General features: G+C 33.4%; 1 protein-coding gene and 1 long non-coding RNA gene across 3 annotated transcripts in view; one reads left to right on the forward strand and one right to left on the reverse strand.

Annotated features, from left to right (window-relative positions):
• The window catches only part of LOC147070101 (uncharacterized), a 593,776-nt gene that overhangs the window by 74,192 nt on the left and 503,348 nt on the right, over positions 1-16,236 (reverse strand). The gene's annotated exons all lie outside the window — the stretch shown is intronic.
• On the forward strand, positions 1,229-11,731 carry LOC147070103 (uncharacterized). Of its 2 annotated transcripts, XM_085949692.1 has the most exons (5): positions 1,229-1,506; positions 1,618-1,757; positions 6,803-6,894; positions 7,735-7,948; positions 9,031-11,731. In XM_085949692.1, exons 1-5 carry the CDS (start codon positions 1,394-1,396, stop codon positions 9,399-9,401), a joined length of 930 nt encoding a protein of 309 aa, XP_085805818.1. In that variant the 5' UTR covers positions 1,229-1,393; the 3' UTR covers positions 9,402-11,731. The 2 variants fall into 2 exon arrangements, with proteins under 2 accessions (XP_085805818.1, XP_085805819.1); XM_085949693.1 differs by lacking the exon at positions 1,618-1,757.

Genomic DNA, 16,236 nt, shown 5'->3' on the forward strand with positions numbered 1-16,236 from the left:
CAACCTCCCGGTAAAAAAACGAACTACGTTCTATCAAAATAGTCGCTGGCTTGTGGCTTCTCAGCGAATTGAAAGTTTTGTGTGTAATCATCAAATCGCAGTAGCTGAATCGCCCGCTTTTAAATTTGCCAACAAACAGCTCGTAAAGAAGCTCAATGTAATTGACGCTTTAGGGTGCGAGCCGAACCGGACCTGACAAGGTATGATATGTTGTAAAAATTCAGTCTTCAAGTAAACCATCAAATAAGTATTTATAAACTTGGCAGTACCTTACAATGGAGTCCCACATCATCATAATACGCACACATCTCTTTCGATTTCTCAACTGACGAGTGCTCTAATAAAATATACCTAGTAGGTATCTAAAATCTATAATTATTATTCACCATGTTTGCTTCTTACAGATATTCTCAATGTGTAGGCAGCTCATTAAAAATACTTTTAAACCATATCAGTCCGTCATTCCATTGAAATCATTTTCCCGTCGTATTTATCTTAATCTGTGCTCTTAACCTTTATCAAAGGGATGGGAATAGAATGAAGACAAAGGGATCACGTTAATACGCCCTTGTCCTAGAGTAGGTGCATCGCGTCCCTGTGTTAAATGTATATCGTAAATAACGGCGGACAACTTCAAAGCTTGTCGCAGATGCCCTTCATGAAACCACATAAAAATAGGGTTTCTCAACATGGTGGAATGAAAACTACGGCCACCTTCAATAAAGGCTTATAAAAAAAGTTCGCGCCAAAATTCCGTAGACTTATTCCGTGGCTGTCGAGATCAAAATATTTTTAATTTTAATTGAAAATAAAATATAATATTATGTAAGTAGGTAGGTACTAGGCTTTTTATGTTACTGTTAGTAGCGGGGCACACTGCGATAATTATTACGCTGTGCGCAAAGCAAGTGCTTTTATGCCTCTCGGGCCACGCGCGCATCGCACGGCCACTCGCAGTGTGCTTTGGCCCTTTCTATATTCGTATAGAAGCTGCACAATTAATATTGACTAAAACTTTTTCAATCACCAGATAAAACAAAAACACCTACTTATTATACCTAGTGATTTTGTAATACTTTTTACAATGCATTTAATTTTTAGATGTTTTTTATTAAATATAAGTACGTCGAGTAAAGTTGTTGGGGATACACGTAACATAATAATTATTTATTTGATGACAGTTGTATTTTTTGATATGGCAATATTGTTTTCATGTGTCAAACTTGTAACTTGAAAAATAAATATTGTGCACTGAGTTCAATGTCAAACCTTGCAACAAAATGATTTTAACAATAATCAGTTGACTTCCATCTAAGATCATTTAATTTCTTATACATATATTATTAATTATTACATTTTTTTTAAATAAATTAGCGATAGTCAATATTTATAAATGTTTCGCTCGATAGCTCGAACTATTGTCCAAAAATCAAAACTTGATAGTGTATCAAAAGCGAGAAAACTTATCTACCCAGCCACATTATCTTATGTAGATGACAATCTCAGGTAATTATGGCACATCTTTAGCATAATACACTACAGCTGTAATAATAATTTGAAGGATACCAATTCAATAATACGTTGATTACCTACTAAAATTATAACCTTACTTTGTAGGTACAGTTCCAGCGGTTTTGTCAAAATGGAGAACATAAATGATAGTTTATTCAAAGGTTTAGAAGATCGTTTTAAAGGGATTACAGTTCAATCACAGCTCGAGCAGTGCGATACAGATTCATTCCCAAATAAATTGAAAGGTTAGAAACAAAATCATGCCTTTTCTATTAATTTATTAGGTACCTACTTACTGTAAATAAAATTTAACGATTCTTGTCATTTTTTACGAAACACCTTAAGTACCAGATAGACACACAATTAAGCAATGCCCTTACAGACAATTCCTTTTCGTCTGGCATATTTCATAAAAGCAGACATGCATGGTTAAACGTAAGTGATACGCCTCTGCCTGATTATCTTGCATAAAATTAGATCAAATGATATTCACTTTTATTAATATATTATGTAGTAATAATTATATAAATAGATAATATAATAGGATGTAAAAAAAGTATTTTTAGAATATATTACATAATTTTCATCCTAGAGCCAGAGTGCAAAGTTATGAAACCTATACTCTAAAAGTCAGGTGCTTAAGCAGGCTGTCTGTAGACAACATAGATCGTCATAGCTTTTATTCAATACATATCGCACAGTGAGTGTAAAACCAAGGCATCTGCAAATTTTTCAATTTCGAGATTAAATGCCAAACAACTGCAAAAGTCGTGAACTTGATAATGTAAAAGTGAAGTAACTGAAAGAACATGCAATATAATGTAGATATAAACCAAATGTTATGGTTTTTTTTAGAAACTCTATTTCTCCTAACAAAACGAGGACTTCAAACCCCATTATATCCAAAATATATCCTTTGAAGATGCCATGGTTTTACACTCACGGTGCGATATATTCACTGTCCCAAATCAAAATTCAAACCACTCTGTCACTGTCTTCTTCTTCGGCCATATCCGCCCCTTAATTGAACTATATGGACACCAAGCGGCGCCTCCAAGAATCCCTATCGCTAGCCAGTCTTCTTGCATCGTTTCATATTTAGCGGCCTTCCAGGACACCGGAATCCAGTTGGCTTGAAGAACAGGCAAGCCAAGTTGAAGTTCTCTTCTAGCATTTGCAACACGTAGCCGAGCCAGGTCCAACGCCACCTCTTCACTCTCAGCGTAACGAGAGGCTGCTTGGTGTATGCTCTTATCTCCTCATTACTCTTAACGTCCTATCACCGCACAACCAGTATCCGTCTCAAACATCTATGAACCTTCGTAAGGAGCCATGATTCACTATGATAAAGCAGTACTGTCAGAATGCAAGCATCGAATAGGCGGCATTTGGTTTGGGGGGAACTTTGACACTGTACGCTATCATAATATTTATATTTATTGGATATTCTCATATATATTATTGGAATAAGCTTGTAATTTTTAGTTTGATTTGAAAATCATCCCAAGATGGTGATGGAATTTACTTGTAAAAGATTTTTGTTCAAACTATTCAAAATGTAACACAGGTAAATATCTTGTAGGAGGTAAGTACTTTAATTAATTCATTTAAATAACTTACAGAACAGATTAATAAGACAGAAATGCGAAAGCATAGGCCAAGACGTTGAAGACGGTTTTGGTTTATGACTTAATGACACTCGGGCCAATGAATGCCAGAAACAATAAACCCCCTGAATGTCATGACCAATATAAAATGTCCATTTCATTCGTATTGTTTGTTAATGTTTATCCTATATTTCTCCACACTTGGGAATCGCACCTTTACCCACTAACCCACTTTATTTTTGTATTCTCTGATTTAACCTTAATTTATTAAAAATTGAAATTGACATCGGAATAAGTTATTTTATATTCAAAACAATTGAGACTAAAATATTCTAATTTAGATAAATATAGCGCCTGTACATATGCATGGATTTACTTGCAGCAATAGTATGTATTTTAAACTATCGCGATAATAACCGTATATACGTAAAAGTGCTGACTGTCTCGCCAATCTCATTCTTCAAGAGTAAGCGAGACGCGATGTTGTCATTTTATAGTACTATTTGACTGTATGATTGAAAATCGGTTAATCTCAAAATGAGTCTGCGCGGTGTAATTTGTTTTTTTACCCGCAGGTTCGCCACTATCGTTCTACTGCGCAGGTGCAGATATCGAAGAATCCCAACTGTTAAATGAAAATTCAGAAGCTTCCAAACTTTTTTGATGCACATGCATTTTCTTGTTATGGCCGGGATAATACGGACTGCCAGCAGTAAATCTATGCACATTGAAACGGGTTAATAGATCGTGTAACAATATCCTAAAATATAATAATTGCTAATAAAACTTTAAAATTAGATAATATGCAAGCAGACACCATTGCAGTGATACATTTTTAATAAAAGAAAAATCTTTTAAAATAGCTAAGTATCTCAGTGTAGCAAAAACGTTAATCGATCTCTACATAACATAACATTATCAAAATATTGATTTACATTTTTTTTAAATACATTATGAAAGATCTTGAAGTACTTAAGGGTAAGCTCTACAGAATTGCCCTTGAGAATTGAAAATATGATTTTTTTATATGTGGTCCGGAATTGTTGGTCTACTAGCAATATACAAAGGTCGCTGACAATGCTTGTGTCAAATGTAAATGGTCTCTAAATTAAATTTAAATCATAAACACAGTCATCGACATGAAGACAGAATGGGGTGACCAAAAAATAATATCTTCTAATATAGGTAGGTACGTAAATGTTACTAAATTCAATTTGTTAATCAACTGTTTGGGAGAAAGTATTGAAACCAATATGATGGTGACATTTTCAATTATGTGGTTACCACAATATAAACTTAATAATATATTAATAACTTTTTAACCTGAAATTGTCCGAGAATTAAACATACAAAGGATGTTGAAATGCATATCTACCTACATTTTTATTTCATGTGCTATCCAAAAAACATTAACACGTTGATCGCCATGGGGGTCACCGGTGACCGGCATCGGATTACGTTCAGGGGGCCATGGGGGTCACCGGTGACCGGCAAAGAAGACCTGCCTTAGAGTTGTTCTACAGCGCCGGCGGGCACGCGCGCAGTGCATTTTTCGATATGCGGTGACCGGCATGGCCCTTCTGTATATTACTGCCACTTGGCCTGAAAATATGTCTTCCCAGTCACAAAATATAGGCTCACTAATGTAAAGAATGTACATAATGAAAAAAAAAAGTTTTCCTTTTAAATTGTAAATGTGTTTTTGTTGATATAAAAATAAAAATTAAATAGATGATAAAAATGTAAGTTTTAAAAAATATGTAAATAATAAAAAAAATTGAATAAAAAAATGATTATAAGGTATGTATACGTATATTTCCAGTTTATGTGTATCCAGGTATTATACTACCCAATTTGAAAACTTTTATTCCGTATTTGTGCCTTTTCTGTTTATTATACTATCTAAATCTAAATATAATTCGACCGCGAAATGGCACCATGCTCTCGTCAACACATATGGACAGGTGACCGGCGAAGTGGCCGGCCCGGCGCAATAGAATAAATTAACTTGTTGGCGCCGCGACGGACACATGTGGCCGGCACATCATAAAAACCAATATTTACGTAAAAAAATCATCAAAATGAAAAAAAAACATTATATTCTTTCATTACCTATCAAATAATACCTTAGAGACAAATAATCATTTTTTAACTATTTTATGTAAAACTAGTTGGCGATCAATGTGTTAATAATGAATAGTATTTATTTTTAATGTTTAGGACCAACATATTAAAAATAATAGGTACTTATTGCGCAATTTTACTTTTATACAACTAGTGAAACAATAGGTAGGTAGTACCTACCATTATTTATGTAAAGCCAATGGACGAAATAATTTATATCATGAGTGCCTAAAAATAATTATTAACATATACAGTCACCACACACATTTATTTTTTATTCGCCAGTCAGACTGGCAGGCAAAAAATAACGTCAGGGCTGTCGAAGACATAATTATTTTGTACTTTTTAAGTTTTATTTATAATATTTATATTATTTAAGTTTTGTCCATCTAATATCCACTGCGGTTCACGTAGTGGCATGTACCTGTTTTTCTGGGGTCAACTAATTCAAAAAGTAAACACCCATAATAGAATTTTTCCAGTTTTGGTTGCATTATATTCCAACTCATTTCCGATTTTATTAATGGAAATTTCTCGGTGTACATAGTAAACAAACCTACGAATAAAAAAAGACGGGAAGGAACACATTGATTCATCGCAGTAAAAACTGGCAACCAAATTCGCCATTTTGGAAAGCGACGATTTTGCGTAAACAAATATCACGTGGTCTGCACGTGTGCGGTAAACTTCGTATGTGTTTGTAATTTTGTGTATTTTATGTTTGTGTATCATGCATTGTCGGCCATATTTTCCGGCCTTTCTGATTGCCGTGATTTTTTATTCGTAGAAACAAACAGCATTTTTTATTAGTTATATAAAGTCAACTTTGAGCTTTGAGCCGTGCTCACTCATGAATGTAATTCTTCATTTAAGTAAGTCTATATACATTTTGATGTTATCTTGCAGAGAAAACAGTTATCTGACCTTTTCACTATATTATATACATGCAAATATAATGTTTTCAAATAATTGATATGGATTATATAATATATTCCATCGTATTATTTTCTCGAAATCATAAAGATACTATAATAGTATTTGAGTATCAACCTATGTTCAATTTGAATTGGGTTATAATAATAATATACCCGTAGATATATCAATAGTATGTTTGCCACGATATCCACCCAAGTTATCAGTATGTACTTGCACAGGTTTGATTTAAAACTATGATGAAATTAACATTTTACAAATATTATATTATTTTGACAGCCCTGTTTTCTGATCAGCGGACACATGCAGCTGTTTATCAAATAATAATGTAAGATTGTCCACAATAATAATAATGTAGAAGGTCGACAATAGTAATAATAATATATTTTTTAAATAAAATCTCCGATGATTAGTGATTTTTGCCAAAAGATCGATTTAAATTAACAGGTTCATTTCATACTAAATTATATTTGAATACCGAGCTCTTCAGCCGCCCCTTAAGTACATTATTATAAAATTTGATAATTGTAAAAACGGTGTTGTTTCAAATTTGATTAGTGAAAAAATGGAAAATGGAAACCGCCTTCTTTTTTATTCATTAAATGCTTTCTTTAATTTATTTCTAGAATCACTTGAATCATGGATTTCCTCCGGTAAACGAGCTATATGGTTCAAGGTTGCCGTGGACGACTCGGAATGGGTCCCAATTTTATCTAAGGTAATTTACGCAAACATGTCAAATTCTTCAATCTGTAATTTAATTTTTAAGTGTCTAGTTGTGTGAGGACACTGGACAGTGCATTATCTGACATGTTAATGATACATTATTTTCACTACATATAAAACCTAATTAACTTCATAATATACATCAACACTATGTCTGGACCCATCCTATCAGTGGCGAAGGGTGGAGGTAGGCTGTTAAGATCCGACATAAAAAGTGCACACTAGACTTTGTCAGTCAAACGTATTTTTTTTCTTTGAATTAAGTGTAGGTGGTGTTTGTACATTTTTATAATTCAGTTAAACCCTTCCTAATCCAAGCCATAGTAGATGATAATAAAAAAATATTTGTTTATGTCGAAAATACCTACAAGTATGCCATTAAACCATACATAATTTTAGATATTTTATGGATAGAAGAAAATTTTTTATCTAGTATAGTTTGGTTTAGGCAGGGCTTAATGAATTTAAAAAAATGAACCAACAATATGACGAAAACAAATAAATATGAATGAAAAGGTGTCCATAATTTTGTTGTATCGCCCAAAATATACTAAAATTATTATTGTTTGGTTTAGGCAAGGTTTAATTGATTTTTAAAAACTAACCAATACCATCTATAAATTAAGAAAACATAACAGCGAAGATCTCTCATTTTGAGAAACGCACCCCTTACTATAACTTTCTTTAGTCTTTAAGATTAGATTTTTTAATAATAATGTGAGATATTGATAGTTTGATAAAAATACGGTACAGAATTTATGCTCTGGATAATATAATATTACCAATAAATAATTTTATGACTTGCATTATATTCAACCATTATTATTTTCAGAATGGGTTCAACTTTCACCATGCGCGCGAGGGTTTTGTTATGATGTACAAATGGCTTCCGGAAAAGTCTGAGCCATGCAACATACCACCTTACGCACATACAAACCTGGGCGTCGGCGCTGTTGTGATCAATACATCCAATCAAGTACTCGTTGTCTGCGAAAAATACTTTGAAATGCCTCACTGGAAACTTCCCGGAGGATATGTTGAACAAGGTATATTTATGGTTTTCTTTTTTATTCTTTTATGTTGTTACGTGGAACAGTGGTTAAAAAGTAAATTACCTTTTGACACATACCTGTTATCAACAGGCTTTTCTTTGTGTTTATAAATATTAAATAAAAGCGGGCCGAACCGTTACCCTGATCTCTGTAAACAATTGAATAAACTACCTGATCTGAGTCCCTGCTCAACTACGTAAATGTTTTATTCTTAGGTAAATTCCTTCGTCCGGTATATGGAAGTCACATGCCGGACGAAGATGAAAAGCGAACGTTAAGGTAATATTAAAGTATGAAAAATGATGTATGCAATCAATAGTTTAAGAATATAATAAATTTGTTTTATAAAAAAAAAAAAAATATGTACTAGCTATAAGAAATAAAATGAAGGAATGAAGTAAATTCAAATATTATAATTTTGCCGCGCATTGTGCAATGCTGAACTCATCACACGCCGGCGCTGAGGTCCACCTCGTGATTTGTCAAATCAAAAGATCATCCGATCAGATTTGGCCGATCACGGGGGTTCCTTAAAAAGCTGACTTGGGTTGAAGAGTGGTAGAAGAACCCCGTGGCGAGCAGTGAGTGTCTTTTGGTCAAAGTGAACAGACCTGAATCACTGTAACTCTGTAAAAACCCCGAAAATAAACTTTTGTAAAACTAACCATGAAAATATAAGACCACGTATGAACAAGAAAGACTTTTTTTATTTAATTTCTTTTATTTAATTTTTGTGAATCCGGGGTTCTATCAACACCTGAGCTAGTCACTGAACCCTGGATATCACACTTTTACACGATTATCACGAAAATGGAGGAATTTAAAATTAAAAAACAAAATAAAGAATGTGTATAAAGAGATTGTGTATTTAAAAATACAATAAAATGCATTTTTTTTATAAAAACCTCCCTGAATATGTCTTAAATTTGGACAACCGATATCACTGGTAAAGCGGTTTCACTCTAGTTATTAAATTTATATTAATAAAATCTTACTTATTAAATCAAATTGCACTTTACATGTTAAGATCAAGCTTCCTTTATAGATTTACCAACAGTTTTTGTGTTTAATTCCAGGTGAAGACATTATAGACGCCGCCATCCGAGAAGTAAAAGAAGAAACGGGCATTGACAGTGAATTTCATTCTGTAGTCTCCTTCCGGCACGCTCACAAGATGATGTTCGGCAACTCAGACGTGTATATAGTCGTCAACTTGATACCGACTTCACAAGAAATCAAGCAGTGCGAACGGGAGCTTGTAGGATGTCAGTGGATGGACATCGACGAGTATCTGAACCATCCAAATGTTCACGTCTTGAACAGAAGCCTGGTTGCCAAGACCCTCGAGTATAAAAGCAGAAATTTGAAGATAAGCGGTGTTAAAGACACTCACAAAATGATTACTATGCAGAAAGAATTCACAATTTTCACCATGACAGACGCGTGACTGCCTAGTAAACTATGCTCAAATTTATAGTATGATAAACTTAGTAAAAATACTTAGCTGCAAATCGTAGTTTGTACATATTACTTATGTGGCTTTATTTTATCTGTGGGTTTTTTATGGTAATAGACATTAATGCAGTGACGAAGACTCAATGCAAACAGTTATTTAAGTTATCAGAAGTAAAAGGTTGTGTCCATTTTTTTTTTACGAATATTATCTATAGACGCCTATGATGCAGCTACGTGTCAGGCTTATAGTGTCACGGGCACCAAATTCGAATCCTGTATCTGGAAAATTCACATGTTGTTTTTCAATGTATTTGGACCCAGGGAATACACCTAAATAGGTTGAGCAATTGGCCAACATCTATTTCTCGTAAAAACAAAAATCTGTTAATATAGTCAGTTTGGGCAGGGTTTATTTGAATTTTAAAAGCTAACCATCACCATGTGTAATTTGTATTATTACTTCAATGAAAACAAATAAGTATGACTAACGAAATTTAGTCAGCACTATTTATGGCGGATCTCCAAAACCTACCTCCACTATTCGCTACTTATATCTACTGTAGGAGTATTTTAAAACATCAACCACAACTATCTAAGTGTGTAAGTATTGTTATTCTTTACAGTTGCTATAATAAACTTGTTTACTTCCGCCCAACAGGTAGTCATCGCCACCGCCAAATACAAATTGCATGGTCTTTCACATGCATCTGTGTCAACTTCCATAATAATTAAAATGTCTAATTTAAGAGTCTATTCTATGCTGAAAGTGTATTAATTCAGGATGCCATAAGGGAATAGAATAAAAATCTATAAGATTGAAAGACTTATCTATTTACTAGATTTCTCTTTTAAGCTTTGTGACAAGTACATTATTATTTAACAGTACGATTCCCACAGTAATATAACCATTTTAAAAATTACACTGTAAATATGAATAGCCAAATTTTGTATAGATTATTATTAATGTAAAATAATCATTTTGTACACTATAATACCTAAAACTAAATGTGTAACTAGACTCCGAAAATTATAACTTGAAGTGTCATGGCCGTCGTCATGGCGCTGCGATATATTATTAAAGGGTTGCCAGTATTAGGAGACTTTTTTCCCCTACTTTGGTTCAGAATGTGAATGTCGAATACAATACCAGACGACAATATTTTTCCAACCTGTCGGGATATTTTTAGTTATATGGTAACACTGAAATGTCAAAGAATATCTACCTGTCATTGCATCGACTTTATTTATTGGCCCAATGAGTTCATTTTGTTTATTTTCTTCTTCGCAGTAGGTTATAACGCAACTTATAATCCTCCTGCTACCACTTTACAACACTTTGTGCATTATTAACACGTTTAAACACTTTACACGAACTTGCAACACGCACAAATAATAATAAACGTCAAATGATTGTAGGGCAAGGGGAACGAAGAAGAAAGGGCTGAGGATTGTAGTTCTCGAAACGGTAACGCTTCACGTTATACTTGCCACAGTCTATATACAATAGTTGACTAAAATTAACTAAAACCTATCAACTACATACATTATGTGGTCAACTGTTAACCAGTAATTATTGTAAATAAAATAATAATTTATTATTTTCTTATTTAGGGCTTTCTACTAAATTGTCCTGTCTAGTCTAATTATTGTATATGTTCCATGTTATATTGTAATAATATAATAAATTGTAATATTTCCAAAAAATGTACCTCATGAAAATATAACACTTTTATTGATTTTGGATATATTCTTACTATCAAAATAATAGCAATATGTACATGTTGTATCTAGTAAAAAGAGGTTGTATTACATTAAAATAACTTTTATCTTTCTCTGTATTTTTACTGTATGTATGTATAACTATTATGAATGGAATAGGGCAACATTTTTTACATATTATTATGTTTATTAAAAAACTGTTATGTTTATTACCTTAAGAGAAAACAGATTGTTTTAGGTGGTTTAATAATAAAATCATGTTATACTTTTAAATAAAAATTCAATATTATGTAGTAAGACATGTTTTTATTAATGTAATCTTTAAAATACAGATATGTATACCTTGAGACGCTATTCTGGTTTTATCTTGGGACAAGTCCCATACTGTAAAATTCCCAATAAAGCAAAGGGCTGATTTTGTATTCCCCAATGTCGACGATATCATCGTTGGTCGGGTATACTACTGTGAAAGTGTTACCAACTCCAACAATACGCCGCAGGTTTCATTCCTTCAATATTTTATTTCCACGTGATCTTATTTTAAAATAAACTAGATGCAATAAAAAGTGTAACATATCTACCTAATAAAACACATTTATTATGTACTCAAGTTCTGTTTAACTTTCACATCATAAAAACTACAAATTATATATGTACTACTGTGTCCCAATGTAGAACCATTATTGGACAAAATAACCAACTAGTTCAATGGTGAGTAGTGATATACGCATTGATGATAGCATAAATGTTTGTTAGCTAAAAGGTACCTATAGTTATTGCCTATGCAGGGCTAAAAAGTTTTCTTACTCGAACAAAAGATGGCTGTACAATAATTAAAAAATGTCCCAAGGTACAGCCCTTTCCCCATATTAGTATTATACTATAATTTTACACCAAAAACAGCCAAAAATACTATAATTTTGAAAGATTCAAAACGAAAAAGGTTCTGTATAGGGGAGAGCAGGTAGGATTCGTACACAGGGAGCATTCGTACAGTGGCGATATCTTCACTATCCAATTCTTTGGCGTGCTCACGTTTGTGTGTAAGACTCCCGCTCATACGCATAGTGTAACCGCGGGGCAGGGCATCAGTGCGGCCAACAGCTTCGACGGAGCACGCCGATACGTGTTTTCGCTCTACGTAAGTATTTTTTGTATTCACTTTTGAACACGCTTAACTGTTATAAGTTTTGCACGAATGTTATAAGTGACTTAGTATAGTTTATGAAGTGATAACTTTGTTTAATATGTAAATAGTCATTTTAGGCTAACTATAGCGGTTATTTTTATTTTCAATTAATTTGTTGATTTCTCGGTTTGGGGTACCTTCGTGCAGTTATGAGTGGGGTAGATTCGTACTGTACGAATGTTCCCCATTCCTAACTGCGTGGCAGTAGAAAGATTGTCCACCAAAAATATTATTGTTACAGAACCATGCCGCGAATACATGTGAAAAAGGGGACAGGAACAGGAGACGTTGATGAAGATGCAATGATGCAAGATGCAGCCGTTAGAATCCACGTAAGGTGGACAATCAACTTCTACAGCGGGCCAAGATGCCAATGTGCCAGAAACTCTACCTGCAGAAACAGAGATTACTCAACAAGATCTTTCATGGAGCTCAGCGCCAGTATCACCCTCCTTGCTATCACCTACAACTGCACCTGCATCTTCATCAACTGTAGGATTAATAACTCCAGAAATTATCCGGCCCTATCCCAGAGTGGACAAAAATGCGTTAAAAAGTCGAAGAAAGGAAAACTACCAGGAAAATCGAGAATATATACAGATACCCCTGAAAAAAATAGACTAGAAGAAATAGAAAAAGCAAAACAGTTGAAGAAGCAAGAGCAAGAGAGGAAACAAAGGGCTAAGGAGATGAAGCGAGCATTACATTTACTGTCAGATACAAGAACCAAAACAAAGAGACAGAAGAAAACTTCAGGGACAACTAAACCAAAGAGGCAAAATAAAACTGTAAAGACTGATAGTCAGGATGAAACTGATCGTGAGGATGAGGCTAATATGAGTTTAAGAGAAAGTTCTTGTTTTCTCATCGAAGAGACGTCTGAAGGATCGGATACTGACAATGAAACTCCAGTTACGTCAGAGAACATCAAAGAAGAACGCTTTGTGATAGTAGAGTTTAAGAAAACAAAGACCGTTTAAATTATCTTGGGCAGGCGCTTAAAAAATATAGTCCCGTTGAATACAAAGTTTCATTTTTGAGGAAGAAGCCTCATACCTGGAAATTTGTCTTTCCCACTACCAAAGATGAAGGAACAGTTTACATATCAGATGTGGTATGTGTTTTCCCGCTATCAAAATCTGCTTTTACAGCAACAGCCCGGATAATATTTAGCTTCGAAAAAGACCTATCTATATATTATAATGTTGGATAGTACAACTATTAAATACGATTAAGACCTATTACTCTAATGGTTAATTTTATAATGTTGGTTTATTCGTTCCTTTATTAACAAAAAAATAAATAAAAGTGTTATGTTTTTATGACTAAGTAGTTATAAGCACTTTAAAAACAATAACTGTTAATTATTATTACATGAAGACTGATTCTGTGTTAGCTTTGATCTCAATACATGATTATATTACATTGAATAAATAGCATTTTCTTTGACTGTACGAAGGTTCCCCATTATGTACGAATGTGCCCCACACTATGTACGAAGCTACCCCACGTGTGGGGTAGTTTCGTACGTTTTCCATTTTTCAGAAAAGTTACCGTAGCTTCGCCATGCTGATTTGTATCTAAACTATACTTCACTATTATTAAAGCCAAATATATTTGATATATAACAGCATTAAAGTTATTTAAAAATATCTTACAGTTTTGTTTTTATACGGCTTAGAGTAAAAAGTGTACGAATCCTACCTGCTCTCCCCTACTAGGTATAATTTTTACATCTTTGTATTAAAATCAGCATTACAAAAATATGAGAATAATATGATGTTTCTTGTGAAAAATTGAAAACCTTTTGACTTACAGTCCCACAAACTTATCTGTAGAGTGGACAAAAATGGAATTACATTGACGCCATATTGAATACATCATTCCACTGTCAAAATTTGGACTATAATTTTGGTCCATGTCGTACATATCATATGTACGATATAAAACAGGTATAGTACGCCCAAAATACTACAATTTTGAATATCGGAAAAAATATGTAAAAAGTACTAAAATTTCGGTATTTCCGTTCAATAAATTGTTGCAATGTACTATACTTTTGCAATATAAGAAGATTTGGAGAACTTGGAAAATAAATTGCTCTAAAACGTAAAAAAATCCCTCGACTGGTTTAAAATGAAATTTGTTGAATTCTTCGGTAAGCATTTTTGGTCGAAAGAGGTAGGTACCTAAATAAAACAGGGTTTTTTCCCGAGAAACAAAAAACCTATACATTTTCAACAGATGACAACGCGTAGGTACTATATTTTTTCCCCAAATACTACCTATAATTTTGGAGGCTCTGTACTATAATTCCACTTTGAAAAGATGGCAACACTGTTGGGTAGTTTTCGACTGTGGCTCCCCATCAATTCTCCAGATAAATTTGTGGCACTACAAGTTGACACGGTGCATAACACGCTTTCCACCTAGAGGATGCGCAAAACTACTCAAAAACCAGAATTAAAAAGTTGAAGTGGAAGATGAATTGATCAAAAATATAGATATAGCTTATAGGAATCATACATTTTTAATGAATAGAAAAATCCTATTTTTTTAATTTTAAAACATCTCATGCACCCACTAGATTTTTTTTATTAAATGAAGGCGTCCCTCGAAAAGAGGTCTATATTATGCAACAACCAAAATATTACAAGAGAGAGGAAACACTTAAGTAGGTACATAAATAAATAAAGAGAATTTCATATTTGTTTAACTTAAAAATCCTACCATAAATCACTGAAATTCTTGTAATTTTAAAGTGGTTTCCTCTCCTGTAAAATTCAGTTTTTGCATACACACAACGCCGTCAAATATATCGTCGGTGTTTTGTAAAAAGGGCGAATTAACCAAAATACTATTTTACAGGTGGATTTTTAACTTTTGACATTTATTTGTTTATGACCTGTGGATGATTATAAATATCTAACAAATTTATAATAAAGCTTAGAAAGAATACTGTCATTATAATAGGCATTCTTATATGATATTTTAAAAGGCCTAATATGTCACATTCGCTTTTTATTCGTAATTTTAATTAATTTAATTTTAGTCGATTATCGTTTTTAAGTACTTTCCTGTGGAGATACAAATTCGCCGTTTTTACACAACAAAGCTAGTGGGGTACATATTGTATTTTCATTAAAATCTTGATTTCGCCAAAATGGTTGATTCGCCCTTTTTACAAAACACCGACGATATTATATTGTTTTGGGCCATTTCAATTTTAGCATAAAATGACAAAATTTTAATGACATCTCGTGTACAGCGCGTAAGGCACTGGGCTCTCCCCCAGGGGCTCCGGATCCAATCCCCAGTACAGGTTATGTGATTCTCTCAAAGCCTGGGTGTTTAAGTAATCATTTCACTACCGCTGCACTATTTCACTACTCCACTATTGGGCCTCATGGCAAATTGCATGTAATATATTTGTATATTACATACGTATTCATTTAATATCAATATCCTGATTAAAAATGTTCCTTGACATTTTGACGCAGAATGGTGTACCAATAATAGATGACTCACTCTAGTGATAAAACAAAGAAGACTTCTTGTTCAAAAACCACTTTGAACAGATTTTTCCTTTCAAAATGTTTGTAAATGCCCCCAATCTACAAAATTTTAGAAACCACCCAACCGCCACTGCTTGTGACCCAGTAGCGAAGGGGCATGGCTCCCTACCTATCATTAAGGTTAAAGGCAGTGTGACAATCTACAGTTGCGTATTGCAAATGGTGTTCGAGGTAAAATTAAAATGGGATTTTTTGTATTTTTTAATACTCACACCCACTTGAATTATGGAGTTGTCGAATATCGACATAGAACAATAATCAAAAATTGCATATACTTGAGATGAAATAACATTTTTTTACTATTTGTGCAATTTTGTGATGTGTTCATCTCACTTGGCTAGTCG

This window comes from Rhyacophila brunnea, unplaced genomic scaffold, assembly GCF_057557595.1.
Source record: "Rhyacophila brunnea isolate RB1 unplaced genomic scaffold, BYU_Rbru_1.0 scaffold_22, whole genome shotgun sequence".
In the NCBI taxonomy this organism is placed as follows: Eukaryota; Metazoa; Arthropoda; class Insecta; order Trichoptera; family Rhyacophilidae; genus Rhyacophila; species Rhyacophila brunnea.

Bases quoted from the DNA above. Each gene is read 5' to 3' on its own strand.
- LOC147070103 (XM_085949692.1), top strand. From the start codon at position 1,394: ATGTTTCGCTCGATAGCTCGAACTATTGTCCAAAAATCAAAACTTGAT. The intron at 1,507-1,617 runs GTAATTATGGCA...CTTACTTTGTAG, and splicing joins TATGTAGATGACAATCTCAG to GTACAGTTCCAGCGGTTTTG. The intron at 1,758-6,802 runs GTTAGAAACAAA...ATTTATTTCTAG, and splicing joins ATTCCCAAATAAATTGAAAG to AATCACTTGAATCATGGATT.